At 45.0% G+C, this 14383-nt stretch overlaps 1 protein-coding gene across 1 annotated transcript in view; it reads right to left on the reverse strand.

The window, feature by feature from the left end:
• SMG5 (SMG5 nonsense mediated mRNA decay factor) overlaps positions 1-14383 on the reverse strand; it is a 290371-nt gene that overhangs the window by 130521 nt on the left and 145467 nt on the right. Inside the window, exons 18-19 of the mRNA XM_068106896.2 lie at positions 8962-9021; positions 8185-8344 (exon numbers count right to left, since the gene is read on the reverse strand). Coding sequence (XP_067962997.2) covers positions 8185-8344; positions 8962-9021 — 220 coding nt within the window. The remainder of the gene's footprint in view (positions 1-8184; positions 8345-8961; positions 9022-14383) is intronic.

The raw sequence follows: 14383 nt of genomic DNA on the forward strand, positions 1-14383 counted from the left end.
GTCACAAGGTCATTACATACAATGAATGCAAAGGCTTTGTCACACTATGCACTAAATGCTGAATAAGCTCCTACTGCTGATTTGGCAATGGATAAATATCCTGAACCTCATACCCAAGGTCGACAGAATAATTCAACTGAACATTTACATCCTCAGCATCTGATTCATGTCCATTCATGCTTGTTAAGATCTCTGCCAGACTGTCTTCAGGATGTTCTCAATAATTGGGTTGACATTTCCTACATGCAGGTTGGCTTTCCGTAGGCCTCCTGCACTTGAAGGCCTCCGGTTGATGACTGCAAATTCATGTAACCATAGCAGGCTGCTGCATTTTGGTGTTGGCCTGTGATACTACCCGATCCGTGGAGATCCCGCCCCCCCTCTCTGCCCATGTGAGTTGCTCCATTTCAAACTGTTTGTTCGATATTTAGGGCTATGGTCCATAATAAACATAATGTAGTATTGGTGTCAAAGCCAGTGATCAATTGTTAATTAATAGCAGGATTAGAAACTACATTAGAAATTATTTTATCCAAAGTAGTAATTGAGAAACGACTCAAATGTACTTGGACATTGGCGAAGGACCACACTCTCAGTGGTTTATCCATTTATTCTGCTAATGAGAGGCAGGAACTGCAAAACATCGATGTTGGCTTTTCAGTTTATCTTCACTTGTTGTGCAACACTTTCCCTTTTTTTCTATTTTATAATTTCTGCATTTACTAGTAAATGTTGTTGTGTTTTAGCATGCTTGGAATCAAGGTGAACTTCAGCTTTTAAGGGTTTATTTTCACCAATTTCATTTTTACCATTTTTGTCCTGCTGATGACACCTCAAAAACAAGTTCAGATCGGTGTTAAGAAAACTTGTTAAAATATTCCTACACAATCGATCAGGATATCCAGTGAAAAGACAACCTACAATCTGCCCCTTTTGAGTCGTGGTCCACGTGGGAATGCCCTCAGGAGACTTCCAAATCTCTCCCTCTCCGAGAAGGAGAGAAACAAATATTGCAATATTTTTCTATAATAAACCTTTGACGGAGGAACAGTCTCTCGAGCTCCTTGATATTACTACTATGGCTTACCTTGGACTGACCACGTCTCTAAACTGACCTGTAAATCCAAACCAAACCTGAGAGGATTCCACAAAGCAAAATGATTTGTTGACGTCGGTCAGCTCATCAAGTCACACAAGACACTTCATGTCTGATGCCAAGAAGAAGAAAGCTTAGCATTCATTTCATTCACACACTTTGGCCAGACACTGCTGCATTCTTACACCACAAACACCAAAGCATCATCAGCATTTCCTGGTGTAAAGCCATGCCGCCGCTTTCTCATTTTAGACAGGCCGGTGGCCTCTTGTGGTTCGACGTCTCACCTCCTGCTTTCTGTTATCCATGAATCTTCCATTTCCCAAGACAACATAATATATCAATCCCCATCCTCTGTTCAAGGCGGAAGTTCCCGAACCACGTGACGGAGTGGGGACCTGTCCAGGATCACACAAGACTATTGAGGTCATATTGTCCTTTATTAATTCTTTTTTGCTTATATTGTCAAAAATGCCATTTTCCTATCTTCTTTCTTTGCTTTTGTTATGCAGGATGCTCCTCTTGGTTTTTGGGCTCATCCCTTCCTCTGATATGTTAATTAAAAAGAAAAAAACCCCAAAATTTGGTCAAGAGGAAGGGCCGGCCTCCTTCACTACCACCCATGTGTGTTAATGTAGAAACTCATCTGAATCACAAAAGTTCATGCTCGGTCTGCTCTGTTCCTCCTTTAAACACATTAGCAGTTTCACCCTTTTTGTGTCCAACCAATTCCTCCAGTCTAAGATGACGGTTTCATCAGCATCTCATGTTAACCCCTGTAACTACCAGAATGCTATTCGATTGAGCATTTTTCTTTTGATCATTTCAGCCATGTCCAATTGTTTCTTACCACGTCGTTTCCAGTATGTCATTAAATTACTGCAGAATAACAGGTGGATAAAGCCCATATGACAAGGATGTTTGGATAAGACCTGCTTTGCTTGCAATACGATACTGTGATGCTTGTAGGAGACACATACCATACACATAAAGAATCCCTAGTGTAGTTGTATTTGCAGTATATTGTGTAGCTAAATTACCTCTCCCCTCGTATCAGTGAAAAGGGAATATGTGTTGTGTTTATTGTGTGGAAGACTCGAACCCCTTTGTCACTTCTCTTTTCCATCTAAACCCCTCACACTCTCTCTCTCTCCCCCTCAATCTATCTCCCTCGCCACACCTCTGCAGCGCATCCATACACACTTTACAATACTCGACATTAAAAAAGAAACATTCAAATCTCACATTCCAAGTCAGCGATCCACGGAGAAAAAAACAGTCAAAACCTGGCAGGTGCGGCCAAGCGGAAGGACTCAATGGACGCCTGCGAGTGGTAGGACTGAATAGCCATCGTGCAAGCAGACACAAAGCCACTTTATACCTGGAAACAAAACCTATCATGCCGTTCGGTCGCCGTCCCCACCAGCCACACCGGGTCGGAGAAGATAGGCCGAACGGGGTAGGGTGTATCGCAAGGCCCGACACCATGCCTCCCCACTGGCCAAGGCCCAAGCAACCATTGGCGTAAGGTGGGTCACGGAGTGAACCAATGGGGGAGCGACCGGATCATGGGGTTTACGTCCGAGCTGAAACAGCTTATTAAAATCCCGACTGAAGTGCAGAGGTTGTTTGGTGTGTCTGGGAAATCTGCAAGAATGGCCTGAACCTGTGAGGTCGAACAAGTTGGTGACCACATTGCAGCAGAGGGCTGGTGAACTAACTGAGCAGCCGAGATTTCCTTGATGCGTTGGCCACGACACTGATTTATGCTGTCTGTCTCTTGCTTTCCCGAAATCTAATTTGTTCCCTTTTCATGAATGCACAGAGCATCAACGAAAATCTCTTGTCCTTTTTAGGGCTGGCTTACTGCCTTGCACTTCCCGTTTTCCTCTAAGCATGACACACATCCACCGTTTATTCCTCTCTTTACACTTCACATTACACTCTCTTCCCTCCTCGTCTTTTCCACCTCCCCTCTCATTCACTGGGACCAACGTAAGCCCGCTGGCTTACGTCCAGTGAGCAAGTGACCGATATATATATATATATATGTATATATATATATATATATATATATATATATATATATATATTTAACATTTACATAATTAACCACACCCATTTCGGTGTGATTGGCCCTCGGTCAAATGTGTTACCACGATCCCGCACCCACCAGACTGAGAGAAAACGTGGTTCCACCCACACCTTGTTTCCCTACATATTCCTATGCGTAGTTAAGCAGTTATGATTACTTTTTCTGGAATCCTTTCAAGTTATGAAAAATTTGAGTAGTCTTGCAACCTCCCACAATAAAATGCAGTCGATTCGTGTTTACACTAGATCCTTATCTGAAACCAATTTTGAGTTTGGCAATCTGAAAAGAGGAGGAAGAAGAAGAAGAATTACAATCGGGCTATTTTGGGTAGGTCAGTGTTGTAGCTCAGTGAGCTGTCCAAAAGTTTAAGGAGCATTATTGGATGTAAAATCCCACAGAAGATTGGTAGGTACTTCATAGGTTTACAGGTTTGCATCCTGGTTCATTTTTTTGAGGATTTGTGTTGTATTAAACAAATGGGGTGTCGGTGCCATTCCTACGTAGGAAGTCAACCGATATACTGATTAATTGGCAGCAAAGCAACATTTGCAATGCAACATCAAACGCCGAAGGACAGCAATGTTTAATTGGGAAAAAAAGTAAAAGAAAGGAAATTGGGCTCTGATATACAGCCGGCTTGTTTTACACGCCCACAACGGAAAATAAACTTTCTGACATGTGGAGATCTGAAGTCAACATAAAGGAACTGCATCGACCTTTGCCCCAAACAACAGGCAGAAAAAGATGAGAAGTTCATATTTTCACAAGGACCATCATCTAACTATAATTCACCAAATGTCTGTCTGTCTGTTCCCAGGTACTGCAAAAACGGCTGAACCAATCGCAACAAAATTTTGGGTGGGTAATCCTGGAACCCCCTGGAGGAAAATAGGCTATTTTAGGAGTCGCGGAAGGCGAGAGAACGAGGCCATTCGTAGGGTTCGAAGATGGTTTATTGTAACAGCAAGATCCAGCACACTAAAACTCAAACGGAAGTCGGCACGCTTATATAAAGCCGAAAGCCCTCTTCGGAGGGCGTGGCTCCGGCAACCGCGCGTGCGTCACGTCCGCACAACTACAAGTCCAACAGGCCCGTGCATGTGTATTATGCCCAAATAAGGTAATCACATAAGGTAACCGCCACATGCGGTTACCTGCACATAAGGTAACCGCCACACGCGTCCCCCCAGAATGCACTCCACGGGCCTATGCGTAGGCTGAGGCGACCGAGGGGCTGGTCAAGTCCTCGGGGGAGGCTGCCGAGGTTGCTGGTGAAATCGAACCGAGCCGCGGGTGGAACAGAGCCGGGCCGCGGGTGGCACAGAGCCGGGCCGCGGGTGGCACAGAGCCGGGCCGCGGGTGGAACAGAGCCGGGCCGCGGGTGGAACAGAGCTGGGCCGCGGGTGGAACAGAGCCGGGCCGCGGGTGGAACAGAGCCGGGCCGCGGGTGGAACAGAGCCGGGCCGCGGGTGGAACAGAGCCGGGCCGCGGGTGGAACAGAGCCGGGCCGCGGGTGGAACAGAGCCGGGCCGCGGGTGGAACAGAGCCGGGCCGCGGGTGGAAGAGCCGGGCCACGGGTGGAACAGAGCCGGGCCGAGGGTAGGCTGCCGAGGTTCCTCGCAGGCCTCTCGAGGATGCAGAGTCGGAGAAGTAGTTGCAGCTTTGGACACGCGGGCTGTAGCTGCAGTTGCGCGAGGGTGACGAAGCGGCCGTGCCGCTAACGTCAGTGCGCACGAAGGTGACGAAGCAGCCGTTCCGCCAACATCAGTGCGCGCGAAGGTGACGAAGCAGCCGTTCTGCCAACGTCAGTGCGCGCGAAGGTGACGAAGCAGCCGTGCCGCCAACGTCAGTGCGCGCGAAGGTGACGAAGCAGCCGTGCCTTCGGAGGGTCTTGGAATAGGCTCGCCCCTCCGGTCGTAGAGGAGGAGCCGAGCGCGGTGCGCGAACCTCATAGTCATGGCCGTCGTTGTTACCGAAACTCCGGCATTTCGAAACCGCGTTCGAAACTGCGCCCGAAGCCGTGCGGGAGAAGCCGGCGTCACCAGCCTAGGTGGCTTCCCTGGCTCGGGCGCGCTTGCCGTGTTCGTTCGCAGCCCCCAAATCCGTTCGGGGGCAGTCGGAGGTCACCAGTTTAGGAGTCGCGGAAGGCGAGAGAACGAGGCCATTCGTAGGGTTCGAAGATGGTTTATTGTAACAGCAAGATCCAGCACACTAAAACTCAAACGGAAGTCGGCACGCTTATATAAAGCCGAAAGCCCTCTTCGGAGGGAGTGGCTCCGGCAACCGCGCGTGCGTCACGTCCGCACAACCACAAGTCCAACAGGCCCGTGCACGTGTATTATGCCCAAATAAGGTAATCACATATAGTCTAGTAGGAAGACTAGGTCCCCCTGCACCCCCCGGAGATATACTTCTAATCAGTGTTTCTAGATTGGAAAAAATGTGTAGAAAATGACTAGCTATGGCCCCAAGCTGAAAAAATGTCCCACATACCATTTTTATGCAAATTACTGCTGCAAATTTTATGCAAAATTATGCAAATTTTATGCAAATTTTTGATGAGGAGTAGAGTTGAGGGGTCTTTGAGGGCTTCATCGAGGTGCTCTCGGTTGCAAGACTGGGTCATTCTGAGAAGCACAGCAGGGTCAGAGATCATGATGTTCTCCTCCTCAGTGAATCTCTCCATCAACAGCCTCTCCATTGCCTCACACACTGTTTTGAGGCAAAAGAGGGACTTTGCGTAGGCCTTTCCACTGAGAACACCTTTGAGAGATCCACTTGTTACTAGTTGTGCCTCAAAGAGAATCTCTGCATATCCAGAACCACGCATCTTGTGTCCAGTGAGCATCCCGATGTAGTTCATGGATGTGTGGAAGGGTCCAATCGTTACTACATGACTAGCAAATTCATTTGGCCAGCGCCAGATGATGGGAAGGGCTTTCATGCAGACACCCAGATCAAATGTATTCAGGACCCATCTCTGACCCACCTCAGCAGTTGCTGCCTCGGAACGCTTCAGTAGCTCACGAACAACTGCGTTGTCTGTGATCGGTCTGTGCCTGGTGCCTGCATGGCATGGCAATGGCCTGCAGCCTGTGCCTGGGCTAGGGGGTTTCACCTCTGCAACTGGTTCTCCCCCACCCAGCAAATCAACAGTCGACTACTGCACGCCTATCCACCAACCGATCACAGACAACGCAGTTGTTCGTGAGCTACTGAAGCGTTCCGAGGCAGCAACTGCTGAGGTGGGTCAGAGATGGGTCCTGAATACATTTGATCTGGGTGTCTGCATGAAAGCCCTTCCCATCATCTGGCGCTGGCCAAATGAATTTGCTAGTCATGTAGTAACGATTGGACCCTTCCACACATCCATGAACTACATCGGGATGCTCACTGGACACAAGATGCGTGGTTCTGGATATGCAGAGATTCTCTTTGAGGCACAACTAGTAACAAGTGGATCTCTCAAAGGTGTTCTCAGTGGAAAGGCCTACGCAAAGTCCCTCTTTTGCCTCAAAACAGTGTGTGAGGCAATGGAGAGGCTGTTGATGGAGAGATTCACTGAGGAGGAGAACATCATGATCTCTGACCCTGCTGTGCTTCTCAGAATGACCCAGTCTTGCAACCGAGAGCACCTCGATGAAGCCCTCAAAGACCCCTCAACTCTACTCCTCATCAAAAATTTGCATAAAATTTGCATAATTTTGCATAAAATTTGCAGCAGTAATTTGCATAAAAATGGTATGTGGGACATTTTTTCAGCTTGGGGCCATAGCTAGTCATTTTCTACACATTTTTTCCAATCTAGAAACACTGATTAGAAGTATATCTCCGGGGGGTGCAGGGGGACCTAGTCTTCCTACTAGACTAATAAGGTAACCGCCACATGCGGTTACCTGCACATAAGGTAACCGCCACACTATATTGTTTTTCCAAAATTTTTCCCCAATTCTCCAATTTTTCCAAGCACGATGGAATAATATTTACCGATATGAATAGTGATGTGGCTTTTATTGAAATTCTACAAATACTGTTTAGATTTTGATGATTTGCGTGTGATATGATTTAACGGATGTTTATATAAATCGTTTAAAATAAAATAAAAATCCTGCAATTTCTGATATTTTGCTTTTTATTTGGGCCTCCTAATTGAAGCCCCGCCCATAGGGCGGGTACCATTGCTCGTTGGAGATAACACAGGATCATGTACCAAAACATGGGCTGAGGATATTTCTGATGGTGGCAGCAGTTGTTGTACAAGCATGATCATGCCTGACAGCAGTTTTGAAGACTGAGCTGACCATTAACACCTGTGAAGGACTAATATCGTTATAACACTTAGAGCAAACCAGTAGCATCTAGAGTCTAGACTCTAGAGTGTGCACCAGAGGTTACCATCAAAGACAAAAATGCCATAAAACATGTACCACAGCAGAGCCCAAACAAACTGCTCACTTTGACTAACTGATGACAAATTGACAGTCAATCGTCGACACGTATCAACTCAGGCAAAAGGAGTCTCAGAGATTAACCTTAATCAGTGGAGACAAATCAAAGGAATGTTCTGACCAGCGATTAATATTTAAAACGTAGCACATTGAACGGACATGTGGCAATTACACTGTGGATCAGATGTCTTCCTGGGGTTGCTGGCACTGAAACCATTTGACCCCTATCTAGATTGCAATCGAATTTGCATTTTTGATAGATCCACCTGCAACACTCAAGACTCTTGTGAGCAGATAAAACGAGCTTTCTTCAGTTCCTCAAGATAAAACGTTTGTATTAGAGGTAATATGACATTAGGGTGTCGGCAGGCATTTAAAGAAGAAGCTTAACAAGCTTCAAAAGATGTTGACAGCACATGGTGAGTCTAAAATGCGTTGCCTTCCAAGTAAGGGTAAAATAATAGCGTTAGCCAAATTCCACGGTGTTCCCTTACTCGGTATGCAAACACGATACCACTTGTTGGGTGGTCTGCCGCTGCCCTTACCGGTACGTGGGACAAGCAAGATGAATCTTCCACTGCAAGCAAGCTGCCGTACCGCCGGCAGTTCCAGGCTCAGTGCCTCTGGGTCTGCCATTAGGTACGGTGAAAGTACTGCTTGGGCTCTTGGCTGCTGCAAACTCCCCTCCAGCTGGCACACTTCGGCCTGCTCAAGCAGAACATGGAATAGTACAGATTCATCATGGAGGAGTTAAAAACTTTCGATAAGACCAAAGAAATGTGCGTTACTGTCAAACACAAACATTTTCATTGAACTTGCAAAATACAAGTGGTAACACTTAACTAGAACTGCATGAAGCATGCATGCCTCGAGCAGTGGGGAGTATTGTACAACTTTTTCCTTATTTTATACACTAGCTGATTTAAAGAAATGTGTTTGTATTAGTGCTGGGCGATAATCGCGATGGGATGATAATCATGCTTTCCAGTTGCTATCGCGATAACGATAATGGAAATTAATTATCACGATAACTGCTGCACATGTAAGCCAGCACCCGGCTCACTCTGGCGAGGGTAACAAGCAGACAGACAGGTGTAAACATAACCTCAGTCCACCTTTAGTGGCAGAGGTAACTAAGTATTCAGGTATAATCTACCACCATTGTTTTTTGAAAAATGAAAAGAAAAATTAATTTGTAATTTCCACAAACACAATCATTCGAAAAATTCACAGGTACTTGAAGAATATGAGCATTTCATGTTTTCACAGCAGACATGGCTCGCTCATTAAAAATAAATATAAAAATCCCAAAAGGCATTTACCTGCAACCGGAGCTGAGCCATATCACACATCAGACGGTTTCTCCTTTGCTCATTTTCAGCCTATAAAAGAAGGATGAGGAAAAACAACCAAAGACTACTAAATAAATCGATGAAAGAGACCTAAACATGCCCCACAAACAGGTTCCACAATAGTACCGCACATGTTAGCAATCACCCCAACTGTGCCTTTATAGTTCCACACAGAATAGTCTCGCTTCATGAAATAGCCACAGTGAATGACAATGCAAGTGAAGGATCAAGCAGCAAGGGAGACTCCATAAACTCAGCAGCAGCGCTGAGCCTTTTGGCCCCCATGGTTATGGCAACGTCGCATCCAAACGGCCGTGTGCCATAATGACAGCCTGCTAGGAGATCGATCGGGGACAGGAGGGAAGCGGCTTTGCTTGGTGGGAGTGTGAGCATTGTGCAAGAGGAAAGCAACTGAACCTTGGCATTAATGGGCATCGCCAGAGTTCGCCACAGCAGGAGCCAGCATCATTGCATTTCCTTTGGTTTATGACGAGTCATCTTGGTTAAAGGAGGAAAGCAAAAGGCAACAGCCATACCACACATACCATGACAAAGTGGCTCTGGGATAAATAAATAAATAAAAAAAGTCAGGGATAAAAAGTAACTTAAATTTAAACCAGAAAACCTGCAATTTCCCAAACTGAAGCCCCAGCTTGGGAAATTGTGTGGATTTGACAAATCCATGAGTCGGTTTAATTGCTAGTAATAAGCTGCTAATGTGCACTGCTGAGCAATGCTTGGTGGAACATTAATCAATAGGATCAAAATCGTCGGCATTGATAAAATGATAAAGGGACAGACGAAGATTACAGGAAATTGCACATGGTTGGTGCGGCAAGGGAGCTCGTTGCACTTTGTATTTTCATTGCCAGGAATAGTCACTAACATGTAAAGCCACAACGCTCTCACCTTAAAAAAGAAAAAGGAGCAACTGCTATTACATTGGCATCACAAGAGTAAATGCCTATTAAAATCCTCAACCCATTGCAAGGCAAGAAGGCACACTCAATAAAAAAAAGTGTTGCTCTAATTGTTACCCTTTCCAAGAGCAGAAACAGCAATCTTCACAACACAAAACCACCAAGGCCTATTTAGAGGCCGCATCGCTTCGTACATCAATGTCACCTGGGCATTACAAAGCTTACGAGAGTTTGCCAAATTGGCTTAAGCCATCAAATTAAACAAAACTGAAAGAGTTAAATGTGCGTTTTGGGCACAATTGCAGATGCAGAGCTGGAACTGAAGGAAAAAGGTCACCAATGCTTTGATGTTTACAAAAGCACTTCGAAATTAACCAGGATGCATCCCTGGAAGCAAGAAGCCTGGAGATGCACCAAAATGAACGATAGCAATTATGCCAAAGGACTCTTAAAGGGTTTCTATGCATTATAGATTATTTCCATTACCTGCTATAAGCGAGGACACCAAAAGAAACATTTTTCTTGAACTGTCAAATGATTTCCGGATTTCCGGTCCCGTTGCCAGTGGAAGTGATAGGGGAAGGCTAAATCACTCCAGCATTCAGTGGCCACTTGCGTACACGAGAGTTATCATGTTATGTGCATGAAAGTTGAAGACTTGTAGTTTTCCCAGCGATCATAAGTTTTCAAACTTGAATATGAGATGAACATGATGTTATCGAATATTACTCCAATCAATAAATGACTTGCAATGGGATACATATCAACACTCCAAAGTGACCTTAAGTTTTCTTGACGCATGCCGTTCAAAGAAAACTTCATAATTATTCCCCCCCCCCCCCCCCCAGCCCGACGATACCCTAACGTTTCAGAGGTAGGTTCAATTGGTGTGCAGTCCTATAGATGGAACCTTAAGCCAAGGATACATTTGCCAGCACCAGTAGCTGGGAAACTTAAGCCTGCTGCACCACAGGCCGACACAACGTAACAAGTCCATCTGCGACAGTTTCATCTGTTAAAGTCTTTGACAATCTTGTAATGTGCGGCTGTTGACGACCATCGTCGTTAAGGTGTTCAGGCACGTTGGGGATCGTCATTGAATGTGTTCAACTTTTATGAAGATTGTCGGTAACAGTCGTGCATCGGCATGAAATGTGCGGTAATCTATGGCAATCGCGGACGTGGCACGTTGTATTGGCCAATTCAATTTCAGCTTCCAGTGACTTCCGGCCATAACGTCAATATGGCAGATTTTTGGACAGAAGAGAAAGAGGCCCAGCAGGTAGATTTGTGGTGGGATCATGCCAGGCTGTATGACTATTGCAGTAAGTCATATTCAAAGCAGAATGCCCAACAAAAGGCAACGTTATTGTGACTCCCTCTGCAGCTTAGATGGCGCTCCTGATTGCCATGTTTCTTCTCGCTATCCACAGGCTGACACGCTCCACTAGCTCATTACTAGAGCATCAGATGTATCCTATGGAAGTTAGCATAAGAGCACCCATCTTCTGCAGCAAATTCCACAATCAAGTTGTTGAACGCTCCCTGAGCCGGCCTTCTCTCTACCCTTGGCTTTACCCCCAGCCGCTCCTTTCACCTGGCACGACGTCATTGACGTACCAGCACTAGTGCCAAAGCAGCATTGTTCAGATCTTTCACCCTTCTCATCCTCTCCCTGCATTTATTCGTCATAGCCATTTTGTTTTCTAGCCTGGTGTTGGCTGAGGGGTTAGGGTGCTGGCTTGGGATCCTAGGATCCTGAGTTTGAATCCCGGTCGATCGTTGAATTAACGCTAGGGGGGTTGACTCAGCCAGTCATCCTTCCGAGGTCGGCAAATTGAGTACCAGCTTGCTGGGATGAATGTGCCGGTGTCTGCCCCGGCTTAGAATAGGTACACCGTATCCCTGCGTGTCGTAAGAGGTGACTAAAGGGTTGGCGTCGGGAACGGCATCCGGCCATAAAAACATTGCCTCAAAAAGGAAACCATGATGATTGTCATGGGGCCCACAAGGCTAACCACCACTTTAGCAGGGAAAATAGCTTAAAAAGGGAATTCTTATTTTATTAGCCATTTTGTCTTCTGACAACAGTGCCATCGACAGTCACGTTGTGTGTGGCAGTCTACGGCACAACTACATTGTACAAGATTTATTGCCGATGGTCTTGTTGCATCACATCAGCGAAAGTCGGCGAGTGTGCAGCGGCTTTAAAGATCATATGGTGTCTTTCACATTCCAAATTAGTTCCCCAAATGGAAGTGTTGGACATGAATGAATAAATGAATAATTTTTCTTTGGATGACTGATGGCAAGAAAAAAAAAAAAAAGTCACATTGGTGGGGGAATGGGAGGCGATGAAGGGCTGGAGGGGGAAGGATAACGATGCAAATTTGGTCCGACTTTTAACGATCGGAAATGTGTTATTGATATCATCACTTGCTGGGTGCATCCTGCCTTTGTTGAGAGTAATAAATAGCAGGTTTGTGAAAGATCGTAGCCTCGCTGGATAAAGATGTGTAGGAATTGCTGGCAGTTTGGACTGACAAGAACACTCAGGCTAAATTCACAATAAGTGGGAAAATTTACAGGAAAATTATGGGGGAGATTGAGATGAAGTGCTCGACAACAGAGAGAAAAATCAACTTGAATTGGATATACAAGCAGTTGAAATAAAACTGCTATAAGTAAAGCAATACAAGCAATACAGTACAAATATGTTGACCATTTGGACTCTGTATTAGCTCGACCTGCCGGAATTGCAATGCAAGTTGTTCATTCAACCTCACCCACAAATGCATGTGGTCAATTGCAAAATTAAATCAGCTTCGTCTGTCTCTTGCTTCACTCGTCCGCCGAAAGCGACACTGTGTTCGGTGCAAACATTTTGGAGCGGGATGCATGCGTGGTAGAATGGTAGCGGGCAGAGGAACTGGGAAGTACTTATTTTCGGTGCAAATTATGTATTACCATATATGAAAATGAACTGCACCAGAGAGAAGTCACATGTTGATAAATAATCAGGGTGTAAACTATCACGCAACCAATGAGAAAGTGCCATAGCAACCAGCATAAGGCCTATGCAAGTATACTATGCTCATTAGGATAGTGCAAATCCAGTAATGGGTCCCAAGTGTCAACGAACTAGAGGTTCCAGGGAACCTGAACTCAACTGGTCTATATCAATATGGTTAGAATATGCATAATAGAACCACAAACTATATAGTTTATATGTGCTAAAGAGTCCAACTTGTCTCCATGGAAAGCAGAAAAATAAATTTTCTTTAAAATCTCTAGGTGGCAAAAGGCACCAGGTCAGCACCTAACTAATATGTGTACAAAGTTAGGTTAAGATATATTGAACGGTTTTTGAGTTCTGCTCCGGAAACGGAATGTATAACAAAATGCACTATGTCCAACTTGTTTGCATGGCAACCAGAAAAATGAAAATTTTCAAATATCTTTAAGTGGCAAAAGGCACAAGTTTCATCAAATTTGATCAGTATTTGTGACTTTTAGAGCTTGGACGTCGTCCAAACTGATGTTTATGGGTCAAGTCATGTCATAGGTCACGACGAGGTCATTTTTCAGACATCGTCAACACCCGTAATATATGTGTTGAGGTTTGTTACATACTGTCTACACACCACGTTTCAGCCTTCTAGCTACATTAGGAAGTACCAGATTGACAGAAATAGATTTTCAATATGGCCGCCGTGCCACGCCAATTTTTGGGCGTGCAACGCCCAAATGCAATCCCAAATTAGTCTATGTCTTAAAGATGCTGCATAACAAGTTTCATCAAATTTAATCAATATTTGTGACTTTTAGAGCGTAGACGTCGAATTGTTTACAGACGACAGACAGATGACGGACACTGGGTGTCGACAAAAACTCAGCTGGACATAGTCCAGTTGAGTTAAACATTACATTAGATATTTTCAAGATTATAGATTAATATAGAACATGCATGAAAAAGTAGTTTAAAAACTGGAGACAGAAAGCTAAAATTCGGAAAAGTGATCAGGGCATGTTCTTTCTCTTATTAACAATGATCAGTGCAGATCTTACCAATGATCTTGTTATACATAGAGTAAATGTTAACCTAAGTATATCAAGATAGGCACGACATTGTGTCAATAGACATGTCACTTTTTGAAAGTTGCTGCTGAGAAAAAACAAGCGAGTTGAAAATGGCGAGATAAGCGAGACTAAAGATGTGTGCTCTTTAAAGTCAGGTTCAAACTGTTCGGAAACAATCCGTTCTGCAGAGGGAGGGGAAAGGCGTCGTTACCAAGGTACAGCATCTGCAGTGAAACATGGTGAAGGTTCAATACAAGTCTGGGAGTGTATCTCAGGTTAACGGTTTCAGTGATCTGCATAAAATTTATGTCACCCTGAATGTCCCGGCCCTACCAGAAACCACAACCTGGTTGTGTCTAATCGGTTAGGAGGGTGCCTGGACACGCTAATTG

Source organism: Myxine glutinosa, chromosome 2 (genome assembly GCF_964187855.1).
Source record: "Myxine glutinosa chromosome 2, kmMyxGlut1.1, whole genome shotgun sequence".
Lineage (NCBI taxonomy): Eukaryota > Metazoa > Chordata > Myxini > Myxiniformes > Myxinidae > Myxine > Myxine glutinosa.